The sequence below is a fragment of the Mustela lutreola genome, chromosome 1, assembly GCF_030435805.1.
Source record: "Mustela lutreola isolate mMusLut2 chromosome 1, mMusLut2.pri, whole genome shotgun sequence".
Taxonomy (NCBI): domain Eukaryota; kingdom Metazoa; phylum Chordata; class Mammalia; order Carnivora; family Mustelidae; genus Mustela; species Mustela lutreola.
The window spans coordinates 143726349-143745765 of NC_081290.1; the positions used below are offsets into that span (position 1 = coordinate 143726349).

Below are 19417 nucleotides of genomic sequence, written 5' to 3' on the forward strand. Positions count from 1 at the left end.
CTTGAGTCCCTCAAAGCATATCAATTATCAAAATTTTAGTTTTCAGTTCAATTAACTTTTGAACTGGGGGAATGTCTGAGTAGTTAAGCAGACCATCTGGGTTTTACAGTGCATAAGCTCAAATCCAATTTGTGGCTTTCTTGAGAAAAATGCCATATTTTATGATAATAGTACATAAGTTTAGAATTTTAATAACTCATCTGCAGCAATTATAGGGTAGATTTAAGTTATAATTTTTCTTTTGTAATTTAATAATTTGGTTAGTCTTTTTCCAACAGAAGGTGAGGCTGATCCTATAGAGCAGAGTTTCAGGACAGGCATTTTGAGCATTGCTTCTGCTTTCCAAAGGTGTGTGGAGATGGGGCAGTTACTTTTCTGAATTATTCCACTAAATGACATCATCTTCAAGATAACTTTATAGTTATGTACATAACTATTAACCTTAGAGCTACAGAACCTTTAAAGGCCCTTGAACACATTTTGTAGGAACACTATACATGTAGAAAGTAAATACTGCTCTGTTAAAATGTATTTTTCAGTGGGTTGTTTTACATTACTTCACAATGTAACCTTGTCAGAAATTTGGGGTAATTGGCACAATTGTAAATAATAAAAAATTGAGAAATTATTGCCTTGGCTCTTAAGAGTAACATGGACTTTCCAACATTTATCTGGCAAACTGTGCTTAACAGTAAATGATTCATGCTCACAAGTAACCACTTCCGTGGCTTAAATATAATATGATATTCAAATTTGGGAGAACGGAATATATGTACAGTTCTAAGACTGAGGGTTTGGTAGGGGAAGATATTAATTGCATAGAAAAGAAATGCTTGTATTGGGAATTTACTCGTTTTTAAAAATTTACTTTTAGCCTTTACTTAAGCCAAGACCCAGGTTTGTGGGTTAACTTTTAGCCTTTACTTAAGCCAAGACCCAGCAGAGTGGTTAACTGCTAAAAGAACAGTTAGCAGACCAATTTAACCAAATAGTTTAGAATTTCAAGTAAGCCATTAGTAGCTGGAAACATTAACTGAACTAATCTGAAAACCTACCATTTTCAGTGTATTGAGATGGGGCCAAAAATTCAAGAAAGAATAATAATGACTCAAGGACATGAGGCACACTCCTCAATAATAAATCCAATCAGGTAGAATATCTTTCAGTATGTCTTTCTCAGGAGAGTCAAGTATTTCTCGAAGAATTGTTTCTTCTGCAACTGGTGGAAGATAAAGGTTGCTTGACACCCTAACACTCCATTTTTAATGAAAACATGTCCTCCTTAATGAGGAAGAGCAACACCCTTCGAAATTAAGAGCAAGTACATGTACTTCCAGTGACAGCCTGGGGCACATAAAGCCTGAACTTCAATCCACCAGGGTTGCTTTGTCTTTATTTATAGCTAGCTTATGGCAGTAACTTGTTTCCTACCTTAGCGGTTAGCTTCATTTCATTAGTGTTGGAAGTGGGGTGGGAATACAGAAGGGAAGACAAATCAGTGTTCTGGGACGTGGCGACTCAGGGTGTTAGAAAATCTGTGGTTAGCTAGGCCAATAAGATGTCATTAGAGTGAAATTTTTATTGCAGTCTAGTTCACCACATACTAATGATAAAAGAAACTTAGCAATGAGGATATAAGCAACAGAAAGGAAAGCAGAATCAGTCAGAAATCCGGTAGGGGATTGTTGACAACACAGAGACAGTCCCTAGCACTAATTAGCATGAATTGCTCAACTCTTTGTGAGACTTTTGGAAGATTTCTGTTCAATACAAATAGACCCCTGTAAAGGAAGCTGTGTATAAACTACTTACAATTCTCCTGAAGATGCTTGGGAAAATTCTAATATCTAAGGTGACATATAATATTTTTAGGTAGACCATAAAAAATATTAGCTCAACGAAAGAAATTTCTTTGGATAATACATGAAGAAATACAATCTTAATAAGTGTATGATTTCCTTTCCGCAGGATTCTCTATGTTTGATTTGTGGAGGGAAAACAAAATCAACTAGTTCTGCATTTCCAGATTTAAGTTTAAAGACGTGAAGTTCTTCATTGTACCTTTGAATTCTAACTGCAAAGATTCCCATACATTAACATACTTTTTTATGACAATAATGATAAATGTGAGCACATTCTAAATGTTAATTTTCCATCAAGGAAGTTAATTTACTATGCACCTATTTATTAGAGCTATTTATTTTAGTATGTGATATTTGGTGCATTTGAAGCCATGACAACTGCAGTTCTGTAAATGCGTTCTGTAATCCAAGCAAATGAGCCTGGACTTCTTCCCCTAGTTTTGTGATCATTGGGAGTTTCTTATGTGTTACATGACTATTTATATTTAGGCTATTCTGATCAATTTAATAATAAAATGAGGAGATTATAAAATACTGATAGAATCTCTCATTGCATTTCACATTTATGTTAAAATGACCCTGCCATTTTACCTGAATGCCTGAATGTTCGTAAAATATTTTGCTTAAGTGGATGAACTGTGGTCTACTTCTGTTAAAATCTTTAATTAATAGGAACCATTGAACAATGCAATCAATAGTCCTAATTTGGGGACTTAAATATTTAGCCATGGGCAAGATGGAAGAGAGCAAAGGAAACTGCGATTGATCAGTGTATCATGGCCCCATTCTTGGTGACATACAAATAAATTTTAGAATTTGAAATGGAGTTTTGCCAAGCTGACTGTATACTCAAGCCTTTCACATTTTCCCTTGACAATATGATTTTGTCATACTAGCCATATCTCAGTTCTTCAGCCAACTGCATGGGTGTGACAACATGAGTAACAGCTAGACTAATGGATCCTATAAATCAGTCGTTATTTACTATTTATAGAGTGTCTACTCTATGCCAGTGTAAAACTCCAAACAGAACAACCACAGACTTTTCCCTCATAGACTCTAGTTTTTTGATGGGCAAAATGTCTTAAAATCCTAAATATTTCTATAACATTTATATAACATTTGAATTAGCAATTCCAGTTTAGGCATTTATAATAAGAAAGAATTGGACAGGTTCACAGATATGAATATTCATAAATTTTCATCCTTGTTTATAAATACCAAAAAAGTGAAGTAACCCAAACATCCAGCAAAAGAAGACTGGTAAATAAACCATCAGTATGTTAAATCTATACAGTGGAATGCTTTGTGATGGGTCAAAATGACAATGTACTTCTTTGTACATTTACAAATAAAGATATTTATGATATTAACTGCAAAAAATAAGCTAAAAATTCATGTATATTTATGTGCACATAAATATAGAGAAGGTATGAAATATATTACACGTGTTAATTATGACAAATGGAGTTAGTATAAAATAGTAATAAGTAGTTTAGTTCTTGAAGGCCTACTGCCTATATTCAAATCCTGCCTCCACCCCTTTCTCGCTGGGATAATTTGAGCTATATACTACCTAACCTTTGCTTAGTGTCTTCATTTATAAAATGAGTGTGATCATAGTAAAATCCAGAGTCTTGTTGTGAGGATTAAAGGTAATAAGACATAGGCAGGGCTTAGAATAGTACCTAGCTCCTAGGAAGCATTTAAGGGTTTACAGTTATGACCAAAATATTAAGGTGGTGAATTAGGGATAATTCTTATTTTCTTCCTTTTTCTTATGTACATTTTCTAAAATTTCTATGTGGTCCATAGTTTTTGATTCAGCTGATTTGGCTGAAGCTCGCCAAGTCATGATAGGAAAACATGTTACTTAAAATCTTGCAAAACAGAGAAGAAGTAGATATGATGCTTGTTCATTTTTCTGATTTTGTTTTCATTTAGAAAGCAAATGTTCCTATTTGTTATCCATGTTCAGAGCCAGTAAAACTTGGTATTATTTTGTCTTCATTTAATAAATATTATGTATTTATCATGTATTATAATGATATATAAATGTATATTTTCAATAATGTTTGTAGAGAGCTTACTGCTCTTTTAGGGACTATAAATCACTCAAAGCTCTAACTTTATATTTTGGAAACAGATTGTTGGTCTCACCATTTGCCACCCACATCATCAACATTGGCTTGCCCTTAAAATCCATGACCTCCTCTTCCATGGGGCTTCTGAAAGAATATGGTGAGTCTCATTGCCTAAGTGTTAATAGCAACATGGTGATTTTCATTATTTTTGCATTCATTTAAAATGCAGTGTCAAACAGCTAGTATTTCCTTTCAGTATTGTGTCAAAAGATAAAGAGATTTCAGAAACAACTACTAATAACTAATTTTCAGCTCTTTTATTTGAACTTGAGAGGTTGGATGTTTTTAATGTGTGTGGCTATTAAAGGTTTTAGGAAATTATAAGGATAAAATCTTATAATTTTAAAAGTCTTTCTATATTTGATTTATTATTGTTTAAAACATTCATAATTCTTCAAAAGAAAATATAGATAATTCTTTAAAGTCCCTTAAGTGTGATTGAGAAACTCTTTGGAATTTGGTGAGTTACTCGTAGGCCTAGGGGCTATTGATTCAAAGAAACTGTTTTGTAGTTTTCCTCTTTTTAACTTGCTACTCATGTTCTTGAGCTTCAGGCTGTCATTAAGAGAAAACTCTTCTTGTAGAGTGGGACTTTGATTTGGGAAAAAAAAATTTTAAATTTGCAGAATAAACTCCTTGAGTTCTTAAGGCACTCGCATAAAATTCCCTTTATCCAACTACAATTTTACCGGTGTTTCTCTGGGCTATTATAAAAGGAATTCAAGCATCAGATGGAGGCTCAAATAACACATTTTCATTAATCCAAGCAATATTCACCAAAACTTTTAATATTGTGAATATAATGTCAGAATCTTGAACACAGGAAAAATTTAAAAATTTTTGAATATTGAATTGATTCATGGTTTAAATTCTTTTAAGGCTTGATCAGATAGTTTGAGGCCCCAGGTAGTATAAACAATGGTGAGTCTCAATTGAGTCTAAAATCAAATATATATATGAAAAAGTAAATGCTCCCAAAAATTCTTCATAAAGCATAGGATGCAATGGGTGAAATAGTTTTAATAGATAATGATCTTGAATTTGATAACCATGGATTACTGGACTCTTAAATTAAAATTGCCCAATTCTTTTTTTAGAATAAATAAATAATTTTTATTAAAGGAAAAAGGAAAGGAAATTAGAACATGGGAGTTAAGACAAAGTCATGATTTCTATTCATTTGACCTATTTATATTATTATATAAGAGCTGAGGTTTGCAGCCCTTAATGACCTCATAAGTAAAAGTTCTGTGACATTTAGAGTTTATTCAGAATCATACTAAGCATTGATAAAAAGTCTCTCTTTTCAAATACCATCGAACTCAGATAAATCACGTTTATTTAGAAGCACCCTCACAGAGCTGCCTCTTATTAGCTCATTGAAGGGTCCAGTAAATTTCATGACTTTACTCTGAATGTAGAAATTTAAGTCTTTTTCCATATGCATGGAGCTTACCATACAGGGGCTTGACCAGTGTTTGTTTAATGCTAAAGAAAAGACAGAAAATCTTTCTAAAACATTTGTTGAGAGCATCTCAGTTACTAGCTGCAGATTATTGTGAAATTGTGTGTGGAAGGCCAGCAGAATGGGGCAGTCACCTAAAGGATGTGTTCTGGGGTTTGCTAAAGGTTCTGTCCATACAAAAATGTTCTCTTGAAATATCTGAAATATTTACTAATGGAGCCATAGCTTTATAGAAGCTAAAAACTCCTTGTACTTACTACAGTGACAAAGCACATATTAGGCATTAACAAGCATTTGTTGAATGAATGAATGGATGAGGACAAATTAAAAGAAGTCACCCAAATGGAATATATTTCTATGTATCTGTGTATCTGTTTGTACATAGTAAAAAAAAAAAAAAAAAAAAAAAAAAAAAAATATATATATATATATATATATATATATATATAATTGCTAAAAGAAAACTGACTTTGGGTAAGTAAAATACAAAAATAACATTGAATATAAACAGGCAAAAGAATGCCAATGGACAATTTTTTTTTTTATAATTCTAGTTTACACAGATTATGCATAGATTGCAGAGATACCATAAAAATAAGTAAAATTTTCTACATTTAGCTTATATGCTTTAAAACCAAATTGTTGGGCGGATTATTAGTTTTATGATATAAGTCTTTCAATACTCAAATAACTTCATGGGGAGTTGGAAGGTTGAACATGCTGAAAGTTAAAAATTTTAATAAAAATATTATTTCTAAATGCTATAGGGTAACTGTTTCTTTTTTACTTAAAATGGAATGTACTTTTAATCAAGTAAGAATGGGAATTTCATCATTGCTTTGTTGTATATGAAGTATTGCTTTATTTTGCTTTGTTTTCAGCCAAACCACTCTTTTATAATAGCAACATTTTTTAAAATGAGAACAGAAATATTTGAAGCCTTGTGGCCAGCAACTTACTTTATGTAAATTGAAAAACATAGAAAAATATGAAAAATGTTGATTTTCTTTTTGAATAAGCTAGGTGTGGTCTTGGCTTTGTGTCTTGGGTGAAAAATAATGAATACTTCATGAATACTTTTTAGAATTCATATTAATATTTTAGTTCATTTTACAGCTTATGTCTACAAATTTACCTTCACAAAGCTTTTTCTCCACACCATTGTTAACACTGTTTAGTAAGCTACAACTTCACTGAATGTCTGAAACAGTCACCGAGGTCTATTTAATAAGAGAATATAGCTCAAATTGTGAGAGAATGCAGCTCTTGTGGTTTTCTCAGGGGTGTTTGGTAATTTACTGGACTCTTAAATTAAAATTTCCCAATTCTTTTTTTAGAATAAATAAATAATTTTTATTAAAGGAAAAAGGAAAGGAAATTAGAACATGGGAGTTAAGACAAAGTCATGATTTCTATTCATTTGACCTATTTATATTATTATATATGATATATAATAATTATGTTACATATAGATATACTACTTGCAGCCTTGACTTTTAAAGTGGTATAATAGTCCCCCTTTATCTGCAGGTTAAGATGTTCCAAGACCCCCAGTGGATGCTTAAAACTGCAGACTGTACCAAATCTTATATATATCATGTGTTTTCGTATACGCATGTACTTATGGTAAAGTTTCATTTATACACTGGGCACAATAAGAGATTAATAACTAATGATAACAGAACAATTATAACACTATACTGTAATACAAATTACGTGACTGTGGTCTCTCTGTCTCAGAATATCTTATTGTACTCTATTCATCTTTCTCTTCTGATGATGTGAGAGAGAAAATGCCTTCTAATGCAAGGAAGTGAGGTAAATGATGTAGGCATCATGTTATAGCGTTAGGCTTCTGGAAGGAGGATTATCTGCTTCCAGATCTTGGTTAACTATAAAAAACTGAAACCACAGAAGGTGAAAGTGCATATAAGGGTCTCCTACATAAGCACAGTAGTGCAGACACTGAAGTTACTCTAGTCACCCTAATGAAGTTAGAATTCTGGCTCTGCCAGTTTCTACCTGGAAAACCTCATCCAAGTTACCTAATCACTCCAGGACTCAGTTTCCTTATTGATTAAATGGGGGAATAATCACAGTACCAACCTCAAAGGTTTTAGATTTTACTTGTAAAGTGTGTAACATACATCCTTGTGCTTAATAAAATTGAGCTTTCACTATTAGCTACAATTCCTTAGATGTAAATAATAAAACATTATAGACTTGAACGCGCTGTTCGGTGACCTTGCTTTGACCCTATCCTAAAGGATGTATTACTGGAAGCACAAGACACACCTCTTTACCACACTAACTTACACTATCATGGCACAGAACTCAGGAAGTGAGGTTCATTGTGGCATTTCCTGGATTCAACTATTTTTGTCATTGTCATTGTTGGCATCCTGTTCTAGACCTTGTATCTGCCTGTTTACTCTGCTATTTCAATAAATTTGACAAGTCACACTGAAACTGCTATTCCTCAGGTACCCCTTTCACCAGTAGTTTCAAAGCAGTTTCTCCATTTTTATGATGGGAATAGGCCCATGGTAGGAACTCTTTAATAGGATTTTTCAATATTAAGTTCTGGGAAAAACAGAAATGTGTCCAAAAAGCCCACCTTGCTCTACATGAGATCCAACTTGGTTTTGTGGCTTGGTGTGAATCCCTTCAGTTCTCTGGGTTTTAATTTCATCATATGTAATCTTTGAGGAAAGAATGGAATTGCCTTCAATGAGAGGAATGAAAAGTTGGAAAATTGCCTTTTCCTCTATGGCTTCTTCTCAGATACTATAATCTCTCTCTAAAATCATTGGCCAAGGAACTCTCTTTCTAACTTTGTATGCCTTTTTTGGTGATCTTATCCCTCACCCTTTTTGCTCTTGAAACTTGTTTATTCTTCTCCCTGAACTCATAGCCAGTAAGCAGCAAAACTCCTAAATCTTTACCCTCTGCTAAGTGTTCATTTCACCTCTTGGTCTTACAGAAATCTGTGATCAGTCTGTAGCCCTGAGGACATTTTCTTCCTCTGCTGCTCTCTCAAGTGGTGATGAGCTCCTCTTCCATGCCTCACCCATATGGGCCTGGAGATGGGGAAGTGACCTCCTTATTCCTCACACTGTTTCCAGACCGTTCTCCCTTTCTCTTCTCTAACATACCCAGCTTTGAATCCTATGTCATCAAAGGATAACATCCATTATCTCTTCCTCTTATAGTAGTCTATTGATTTGTATCCATTCTCTCATTTCTTAAAGAATTTAGCCCCTGGATACTTGTGACTTTCTCTAGTGCTAGTTTTATAAGAACTGTGATTTTGGTGTCCAAGTAAATAAGCTCTCTGATTCGTTAACTTCTCCATTCCTTGAGCTCCTTTCATCCAATGATTTTGCCTTCCATCATACTATATATATTCTCCAGTAGTTATACCTTTGAAACATTTCAAAAACCTGACTTTGAAGATCACCACCATCCAACCAGATCATCTTTTAAATAAACTCCAACAATATTTTTAGCTCCCACTAAGAGTCTCAGGGCCCTCAGAGCTCATAGAGGCCTAGGTGAAAATTTTTTAATTTCTTCCCCAGATATACTCATTCCCTTGGTAATTTCATCCAGTATTTGGCTTTAAGTATCATTTATAGGGTGAATGACTGCAAACATATCTCCAGCCTGGTTGTTCTCCTGACCTCCAGCTCACATTCAATGCTTAATCAGCATTTCTATTTGATTTTTTAAATAGGCACCTCAAATCCAATGTGTCCAGTGCAGGAACTTTGTAGGTGTTGTTCTCTTTGTCTAGAAAGCTCCTTCCCTTTGATGTCACAAGCATCACTCCTTGACCACTTTTGAGTTTTTGTCCAAATGCCTTCTTATCAGTGAAACCATTCTCTGCCAACTTATAGCAGGAGCCACACCTGCCAGCCCAGTTTACCTCTCCTGCCTTACTTTGATCTCTAACACTGGAGGTCTCCTGACATGTTGCTTCTTTTACTTACCTGATTTTGTCTGCCTACTCCTGCTAGAACGTCAGCTCCATGAAGGCAGATAGTTTTGACTAATTATTCACTACTAAATCTTTTGAATCCAGAATCATTCTTGGCATGTAGGAAGTGATCTGTGTGTGTTTGTGTTTCTGAGAACATGGTGAACAACTGTGCAGAGAAAGACTTCTGGGTACAGAACACTTAAAAATGCTAGTTAAATATTAAAAGATAAGGTTAAAAACCTGGCTGAATGGCAGAAAAGCATAAAAATACTAAAACCAGGAAATATAAGAAAGTCTGATTCCATAATTATTTAATAGTATTTAGAGTAGTTTGTTTTTAGGAATCATATCTATTCTTGGTAGCTTAGAACTTTCTTAGTTAAAACAGACAACAAAACATTGGTAACACTTACCTCCCTTTTCCTATCAATCATATATATATATATATATATATATATATATATATATATATATATTTTACACACACACACACACACACACACACACACACACACAAACACATATGTATTTATTAGTCCTCAGGAATCCAGAATTAGATTAATAGAATTCCTTTTTGTCATGATGCATTATCATCATTTGTTTATGGATTGCCCTCTTTTATTTTTTTATAATATTGATAGCAATTAACATCTACTTAGGTGCCCTTCCCAAATCCTATCCCTTTGCTTCCACCATAGATTGCTAGATTTGGAGGAGTTCTATTAAATTTTTGATACTAATTCTTTATTAGTTAAACTGTGGCTAGTCTTTTAACTTTCTTTAAGGTGATTTTGATAAATAATATTGATTTAAATATAGTAAAATTTAACACAACTGTTACCTTCTTTGGGACAAAAAAGTGACTTTGAAGTACTCGCAGGTTTGTTCTTTTTCTATTTTGAATTTATTACTATCATTATCCATTATTTCAATTTTGTCTTTTTTTTTCACTTTAATCTCACAAACCATGCCGTAATGGTTACTACTTTATAAAGATGATGTTTGTTTAGATTTACCTACTCCAGGTAGATAAAGAATTGAAAGAAACTTAAAATTTTTCAGAATGAAATACAGATGATATATCATTTTATATAGGCCTTTTTTTTCTTAATATATAATGTATTATTTGCCCCACGGGTACAGTTCTTTGAATCATCAGGCTTGACACATCTCACAACACTCATCATAGCATATACCCTCCCCAAAGTCCATAACCCAGCCACCCTTCCCCTACCCCCACTGTCCCCCAAAACCTTCAATTTATTTCATGAGATTGAGTCTCTTATTGTTTGTCTTCCTCCCAATCCCATCTTGTTTCATTTTTTCCCTGCCTACTCCTCCTGACCCCCAACCATTCAAATTCCTCATATCAGAGAGATCATATGATAATTGTCTTTCTCTGGTTGACTTATTTTGCTTAGCTAATACACTCTAGTTCTATCCACGTTGTTGCAAATGGCAAGATTTTGAGCTTTTTAGCTCAATATAGTTGAGCTAAACAACTATAGCTGCAATATATATATATATATATATATATATATATATATATATATATTATCACCCCTTCTTTAGCCATTCATCTGTTGATGGACATCTAGGTTCTTTCCACAGTTTGGCAATTATGGACATTGCTGTTATAAACATTGGGTTGCATGTGCCCTTTGAATCACTAAATTTGTATATTTAGGGTAAATACCCAGTACTGTGATTCCTGGGTCATAGGGTAGCTCTATTTTCAACTTTTTGAGGAACCTCCATACTGTTTTCAAGAGTAGCTGCATCAGCTTGCATTCCCACCAAAAGTGTAGGAGGGTTCCCTGTTCTCCACATCCTTGAAAACATCCGTTGGTTCCTAACTGATTAATTTTAGCCATTCTAACTGGTGTGAGGTGGTATCTTGCTGAGGTTTTGATTTGTATTTCCCTGATCCTGAGTGATGTTGAGCACTTTTTCATGTATCTGTTGGCTATTTGGACGTCGTCTTTGCAGAAATGTCTGTTCATGTCTTCTGCCCATTTCTTGATTGGAATATTTGTTCTTTTGGTGATGAGTTTGATAAATTCTTTATAGATTTTGGATACTAGCCTTTTATCTGATATATCATTTATGAATATCTTCTCCCATTCTGTCAGTTGTCTTTTGGTTTTGTTGACTGTTTCTTTTGCTGTGCAAAAGCTTTTGATCTTGATGAGTCCCAATAGTTCATTTTTGCCCTTGCTTCCCTTGCCTTTGGTGATGTTTCTGGGAAGAAAGTCCTGGGACTGAGGTTGAAGAGGTTGCTGCTTGTGTTCTCCTCAAGGATTTTGATGGATTCCTAAATCACATTGATATCTTTCATCCATTTTGAGTCTATTTTCATATGTGGTGTAAGGAAATGGTCCAGTTTCATTCTTCAGCATGTGCAATTTTCCCAACACCATTTGTTGAAGAGACTGTTTTTTTTTTTTTTTTCCCCCATTGGACATTCTTTCCTGCTTTGTCAAAGATTAGTTGACCGCTGACTTGAGGGTCTATTTCTGGACTCTCTATTCTGTTCCATTGATCTATATGTCTGTTTTTGTGCCAGTACCATACTGTCTTGATGATAACAGCTTTGTAATGGAGCTTGGAATCTGGAATTGTGATGCCACCAACTTTGGTTTTCTTTTTCAACATTTCCCCTGGCTATTTGGGACCTTTTCTGGTTCCATATAAATTTTAGGACTCTATGTTCCATTTCTTTGAAAAATATTGATGGTATTTTACTGGGATTGCATTATATTTGTAGATTGATTTTGATAGCATAGACATTTTCACGTTATTTGTTCTTCCAATCCATGAGCATGGAATGTTTTTTCCATTTCTTTGTGTCTTCCTCAATTTCTTTCATGAGTACTTTATAGTTTTCTGAGTACAGAGTCTTTGCCTCTTTGGTTAGGTTTATTCCTAGGTATCTTATGGTTTTGGGTGCCATGGTAAATGGGATTGACTCCTTACTTTCTCTTTTTTCTGTCTTACTGTTGGTGTATAGAAATGGAACTGATTTCTGTGCATTGATTTTATATCCTGACATTTTACTGAATTCTGTGTGAGTTCTAGCAGATTTGGAGAGGAGTCTTCTGGGTTTTCCACATAAAGTATCATATCATCTGCAAAGAATGAGAGTTTGACTTCTTTGCTGATTCAGATGCCTTTTATTTCTTTTTGTTGTCTGATTGCTGAGGCTAGGAATTCCATTACTATGTTGAATAGCAGTGGTGAGAGTGGACATCCATGCCATGTTCCTGACCTTAGAGGAAAAGCTCTCAATTTTCCCCATTGAGAATGATATCCGATGTGGGTTTTTCTTCAATGGCTTTGATGATATTGAGGTATGTACCCTCCATGTCTACACTGTGAAGAGTTTTGATCAAGAAAGGATGCTGTACTTTGTCAAATGCTCTTTCTGCATCTCTTGGAAGTATCATATGGTCCTGTCCTTTCCTTTGTTAATGTATTGTATCACATTGATTGATTTGCCGATGTTGAACCACCCTTGCAGCCCAGGAATGAATCCTACTTGGTCATGGTGAATAATCCTTTTAATTTGTTGGATCCTATTGACTTGTATTTTGGTGAGAATTTTTGCATCTCTGTTCATCAAGCATATTGGTCTGGAATTCTTTTTGATGGGTTTTTTTTCTGGTTTAGGGATCAAGTTAATTCTGGCCTCATAAAAGGAATGAAATGGAAATTTTCCTTCCATTTCCATGTTTTTTGGAACAATTTCAGGTGAATAGGTATTAATTCTTCTTTAAATGTTTGGTAGAATTCCCTTTGGAAACCATCTGGCCCTGGGCTCTGGTTTGTCGGGTGATTTTTGATAAATATCCTTACTAGTTTTGGGTCTGTTCAGGTTTTCTATTTCTCTCTAGTTCTGTTTTGGTAATTTACTTGTCTCTAAAGATGCATGCATTTCTTCAAGATTGTCAAATTTGCTGGTGTATAGTTGCTCATAATATGTTCTTCAATTGTATTTCTTTGATGTTGGTTGTGATCTCACCTCTTTTATTCAGGATTATATTTATTTGGGTCCTTTCTCTTTCCTTTTAGTTAAGTCTGGCCAAGGGTTTATCAATCTTATTAATTCTTTCAAAGAACAAACTCCTAGTTTTGTTGATTTGTTCTACTGCTGGTGTATAGTTGCTTATAATATGTTCTTATAATTGTTTGTATTTCTTTGGTGTTTGTTGTGATCTTTCCTGTTTCATTCAGGATTATATTAATTTGGGTCCTTTCTCTTTCCTTTTTGTTAAGTCTGGCCAGGGGTTTATCACTCTTATTAATTCTTTCAAAGAACAAGCTTCTAGTTTCGTTGATTTGTTCTACTATTTCCTTGATTTATGCTTTAATCTTTATTATTTCTCTCCTGATAGCTATAGGCTTTCTTTGCTTTTCTTTCTCTGGCTCCTTTAGGTGTAGGGTTTGGTTCTGTACTTGAGAATTTTCTTGTTTCTTGAGAATGGCTTGTATTGCTATATACTTTCCTCTCAGGACCACCTTTGCTGTGACCCAAAGATTTTGAGCAGTTGTGTTTTAATTTTCATTTGTTCCTATGATTTTTTTTTCAATTCTTATTTAATTTCCTGGTTGACCCATTCATTCATTAGCCTCCATGTGTTTGAGTTCTTTCCAACTTTCCTCCTGTATTTGAGTTCTAGTTTCAGAGCATTGTGGTCTGAAAATATGCAGGGAATGATCCCAGTCTTTTGACTGGTTGAATCCTGGTTTGTGACCCAGGATGTGATCTGTTCTGGGGAATGTTCCATGTGCACTAGAGAAGAATGTGTATTCTGTTGTTTTGAGATGGAATGTTTTAAATATATCTGTGATGTCCATCTGGTCCAGTGTGTCATTTAAAGCCTTTGTTTCCTTGTTGATCTGTTGCTTAGATGATCTGTCCATTTCAGTAAGGGGGGGCAGCTAAAGTCCCCTACTATTATTATATAATTATTGATATGTTTCTTTGATTTTGTTATTAATTGATTTATATAATTGGCTTCTCCCATATTAGGGGCATAAATATTTATAATTGTTAGATTTTGTTGTTGGACTGAACCTTTAATTATGATATAGTGTCCTTTCTCATCTCTTATTATAGTCTTGGCTTAAAATCTTATTTATCTGATGTAAGGAATGCCATCCCAGCTTTCTTTTGATATCTGTTAGCATGGTAAATTGTTTTTCACCCCCTCATTTAAAATCTGGAGGTGTCTTTGCGTCTAACATGTGTTTCTTGTAGACAGCAAATCCATGGGTCTTGTTTTTTTTAATCTGTTCTGATATCCTGTGTCTTTTGATTGGGAAATTTAGCCCATTTACATTCAGGGTAACTATTGGAAGTTAGGAATTTAATGCTATTTTATTGCCTGCAAGGTGACTGTTACTGTATACTGTCTCTGTTCCTTTCTGGTCTGTTACTTTTAGGCTCTCTTTTTGCATAGAGGACCCCTTTCAATATTTCCTGTAGGGCTGGTTTGGTGTTTGCAAATTCTTTTAGTTTTTGTTTGTCCTGGAAGGTTTTTTTTTTTTTTTTTTTTTTTTGTCTCTCCTTCTATATTCAATGACAGCCTAGCTGGATATAGTATTCTTGGTGGCCTATTTTTCTTGTTTAGTACTCTGAATATATCATGCCAGTCCTTTCTGGCCTGCCAGGTCTCTGTGAATAGCTCTGCTATCCAACTAATATTCCTACCATTGTATATTACAGACCTCTTTTTGTGAGCTGCTTCTAGGATTTTCTCCTTGTCACTGAGACTTGTAAGTTTTACTATTAGGTGATGGGGCGTGGACTTTTTTTTTTTTTTAAATTTTGAGGGGGGTTCTCTGTTCCTCCTGGATTTTGATGCTTGTTCCCTTTGCCAAATTAGGGAAATTCTCTCCTATAATTTGCTCCAATATACCTTCTTCCCCCCTCTCTTTTTTTTCTTCTTCTGGGATCCCAATTATTCTAATATTGTTTCGTTCTGGTATTACTTATCTCTCGAATTCTCCCCTTGTGGTCCAGTAGTTGTTTGTCTCTCTTTTTCTCAGCTTCTTTATTCTCCATCATTTGGCTTCTTTATCACTAATTCTCTCTTCTGCCTCATTTATCCTAGTAGTAAGAGTCTCCATTTTTTATTGCATCTCACTAGTAGCTTTTTTATTTCAACGTGATTACATTTTAGTTCTTTTATTTCTCCAGAAAGGGATTTTATTTCTCCAGAAAGGGATTCTCTAATATCTTCCATGCTTTTTTGAGCCCAGCTAGCACCTTGATAATTGGCATTTTGAACTCTAGTTCTGACATCTTACTAATGTCCATATTGATTAGGTCCATAGCTTTTGGTACTGCTGCTTATTCTTTTTTTATTGTGGTGAGTTTTTCCACCTTGTCATTTTATCCAGATAAGAATAAATGAATGAGAGAAGAAAATACTAAAAGGGTAAAATCCCCAGAAAAATATACGCTAACCAAATCAGAAGAGACCCAAAACTGGGGGTAGTAGGAAGGGGAGGAAAAAAAAAATACACACACACACACACATACATATGTATATGTGTATGTATATTATGTGTATGTGTGTATATATGTGAATGTATGTATATGGAGATATATATATATATATATATATATTAGACTGATGAATAGAACAGAGCCACACACTTGATTTTGGGAGTATTTTGGTCTGTTAGAAGAAACTACCTCCCAAAATTTTAAAGAAAGAAAAACTTATGTGTATATATATATATATATATATATATATACAAAAATAAGGGTAAACATGATGAAGGGATGGAATATGAATGTAAAGATGAAAATTTAAAAAAGATTGTAAAGAAGGAATTGATTTGATAAGTTGGTTGAAAAAAAAAAGTGGAAAGAATGTGATCAGGCTGGAGACTAGAGCAAAGCCATGTGCTATATTTAAGGTATAGTTTGATCTATTAGAAAAAATTGTATCCCAAAATTTTAAAGAAAAAAAATATGTTTACAAAAAATAAGGATAAATACAGTGAAGGGATAAAATATGACTATAACAATGAAAATTTAAAAATATTTTTAAAAAGGTATTGATAAGATAAAATAGTTTAAAAATGTTAAAGTTGGAAGGAGGAAAAATTAAAAAAATAGAATAAGAAAAAACTAAAGTAAAAAATTAACTTTGAAAGACTAAGAGATCATGGGAAAAAGCCATGAATTCTATATGTTGCTTTCCCCTAGTTCTGGAATTCCACAGTTCTCATTGATTGGTGAACTTGGTTTTTGCTAAACATTCTTGCTGATCTTCTCGGGGAGGGGCCTGTTCAGTGAATCTCAAATATCTCTGTTGGAGGCGGAATTACGCCACTAAGTAATCTGCTCATGTTTGCTCTCGGTAGCTTTTGTTCCCTGAACACTTTCCATAAAGCTTTGAAAGACAGGAATGAAAATGGTGGCCTCCCAATCTTTGGCCCCTCATAGGAGCCAAAATCCCAGGGCCCCACTCCTCAATGCGCCCCCAGAGAAAAGCAGTCACTCCCGTCTCCCTGATCTCTGGCCACACTCTGTGTTCAACCAGCCATTGACCTAACATTTCTATCTCTGGTGCACAGCCCCATTTGGAGTCTCCCAACCCAGCAGATTCTTGTAGCACATGCCTATACTGCTCCTCCTGAAGGAGGAAGAAGGGAGTCTCTCCAGATCTGCCACTGTGAGGTCCCTGCTGGAAGAGCCATGACCCAACTATGCCTTGGATTGTGGTTTCAGGTAACCCCGAGCTGACAGCACACTCCTTGTCTCCATCTCTCTAGCTGGCTTCCCGCTAGAGCTCCGCCACATTCAGGCATCCCTGGTCTTTCTGTGACCCTGCGGGTCCTGAGACCACACTGTCCCTGTGAGGGCTCCAGCCTCTGCTTAGCATCTGGAGCGACATTCCTCAGTGGAGCAGACTTCTAAAAGTTCCAATTTTGTGCTCCACTGCTCTCTCACTTGCTGGGAGTGCCCCTTCTGCTGTGGTCTATCTTCCAATGGCTTTGGATTCACTTCCCTGCACATCCTACCTTCTGGAAAGTGGTCAATTTTCTGTTTGTAGAATTGCTGCTATTCTTCTCTTCTGTCTCTTGTTGAATTTGTAGGTGTTCAAAATGGTTTGATAACTATCTAGCTGAACTCCTAGCACCTGATGATATTTTGGTCTCTGCGATCTTGCTTCTCCCCATACATCTTTTTAAAGTCAATAATATTTTATAATTTTCTGCATCTTTTTTAGATTTATTTCTATGCATTTGATGTGTTTGGTCCTATTTTAAATTTTACTTCAGCCCCTACTCCAATTTCTACAATATAGAAATACTATGATCTTTCTTACATGTTCCTTACATCTTGTGGACATTATAAATTAGTATAACTTCTAGTAGTTTATCTTATCTGTTAATCCTTTAGATTTTCTAAATACACAATCATGTTGTCCTTGAATGACGGCAGTCTTTTGTTCTTTTCTTCCTATTTTAGACCTTTTCTATTTGTTTTACCTTATTGCTTTTGTTAACCCCTCCTGCACAATGTAACACAGAAATGGTGAGCAGCTTTCTTTTCTCAATTCCTATCTCAGAAGGAATTATTATATATATTAGCCTGAAGTATAATGTACAGTATTTGTTAAAACCTCTCTATATTATTTTTAAAAGTTCTGTAGCTTAGTTAAGAGGTTTTAGCATGAGTCAATGTTGAATTTTATCAGATGATTTTATTTTTATTTCTTAAGATGATTATATGATTTCTCACTTTTTTCTCTTAGTGTAATTAATTATGCTCATTGATTTTTAGATGTTAAACAATTCTTCAACCTTGGAACAAACCTAACTTGAATTTAATTTGCTGATATTATGTTGAGCATTTTTAAATTTACATGGATTTTCCTTGTTTATAATGTTCTTGTCAGAATTTGGCAGTGAGGTAATGATATTATACAGTAAGTTGGAAATGATTCCCTCTTTGTTCATTTGTCTGGAAAAGTTTGTAAAATTGTGGCATTTTTTTTTTCTTAAACGTTGGAGGAATATTTGTATTGATGCTACCTGGTCTGAAGATTTCTTTATATGGAATTTTAAAATCACAGATTAAATGTCTTTAATAAAATTAAGACTGATGAAACTATTTTCTTCTTTTGTCAGATTTTGTAAGTTATGTTTACAGAAATATGTCTAAATTGTCAAAAGTGTTGTCTATAACAACATTTATACTGATGTCTCCTTTTTAATTTCTATATTAATTATTTAGGCTTTCTCTCTACTACCTTCCCTTCCTTTTTCTCTTGGGTCATTTGTGCTAAAAGTCTGTCTATGTTATTTATTATTATTATTATTATTATTATTATTTAAGAAACAACTCTTAGCTTTTCTATTTCCTGAATTTCTATTCATCATTGTATTTTCCCGCTCTTCATGTTGGTCAGCTCTGAGTGAACATTTTCTTTGAGATCCTAATATTTATTATTTGGTTTTCCTTCAGCATTTATTCATTACTGTGAACATTATTTAGAAGATTTTATTTATTTATTTGTCAGAGAGAGAGAGAGAGAGCAAGGACATAAGCAAGGGGAGTGGCAGAGGGAGGAGAAGCAACGAGCCCAAAGTAGGACTCGATCTAAGGACTCTGTGATCATGAAGTGAACTGAATGTAGACACTTAACTGACTGAGCCACCCTTGTGTCCCACAATGAACATTTTCTAAATATTTTACATATGGTATTATTATTCTCAGTTACTGTGAAAGAATCTTCTCTCAATACAAGGAATGAGTTTTAGGAGAACAGCACTTCCCTTTTAAAAAGAGCCAAGAGAAATGTAGACATTTATGAACTCAAAATATGTTTTATAAATAGCTTTTGTTCCTCTGTAAAGATAGCTTAAAATAAACAAAACCCTTGCCATTAGACTCTCATTGTGTTGCAATCACTGGCTAAATGTTAGTTTTCATTTTTTT

The 19417-nt window shown here is 34.3% G+C and overlaps 1 protein-coding gene across 1 annotated transcript in view; it reads left to right on the top strand.

The window, feature by feature from the left end:
• The window catches only part of IQCM (IQ motif containing M), a 430351-nt gene that overhangs the window by 95351 nt on the left and 315583 nt on the right, over positions 1-19417 (top strand). Inside the window, exon 6 of the mRNA XM_059165439.1 lies at positions 4009-4103. Coding sequence (XP_059021422.1) covers positions 4009-4103 — 95 coding nt within the window. The remainder of the gene's footprint in view (positions 1-4008; positions 4104-19417) is intronic.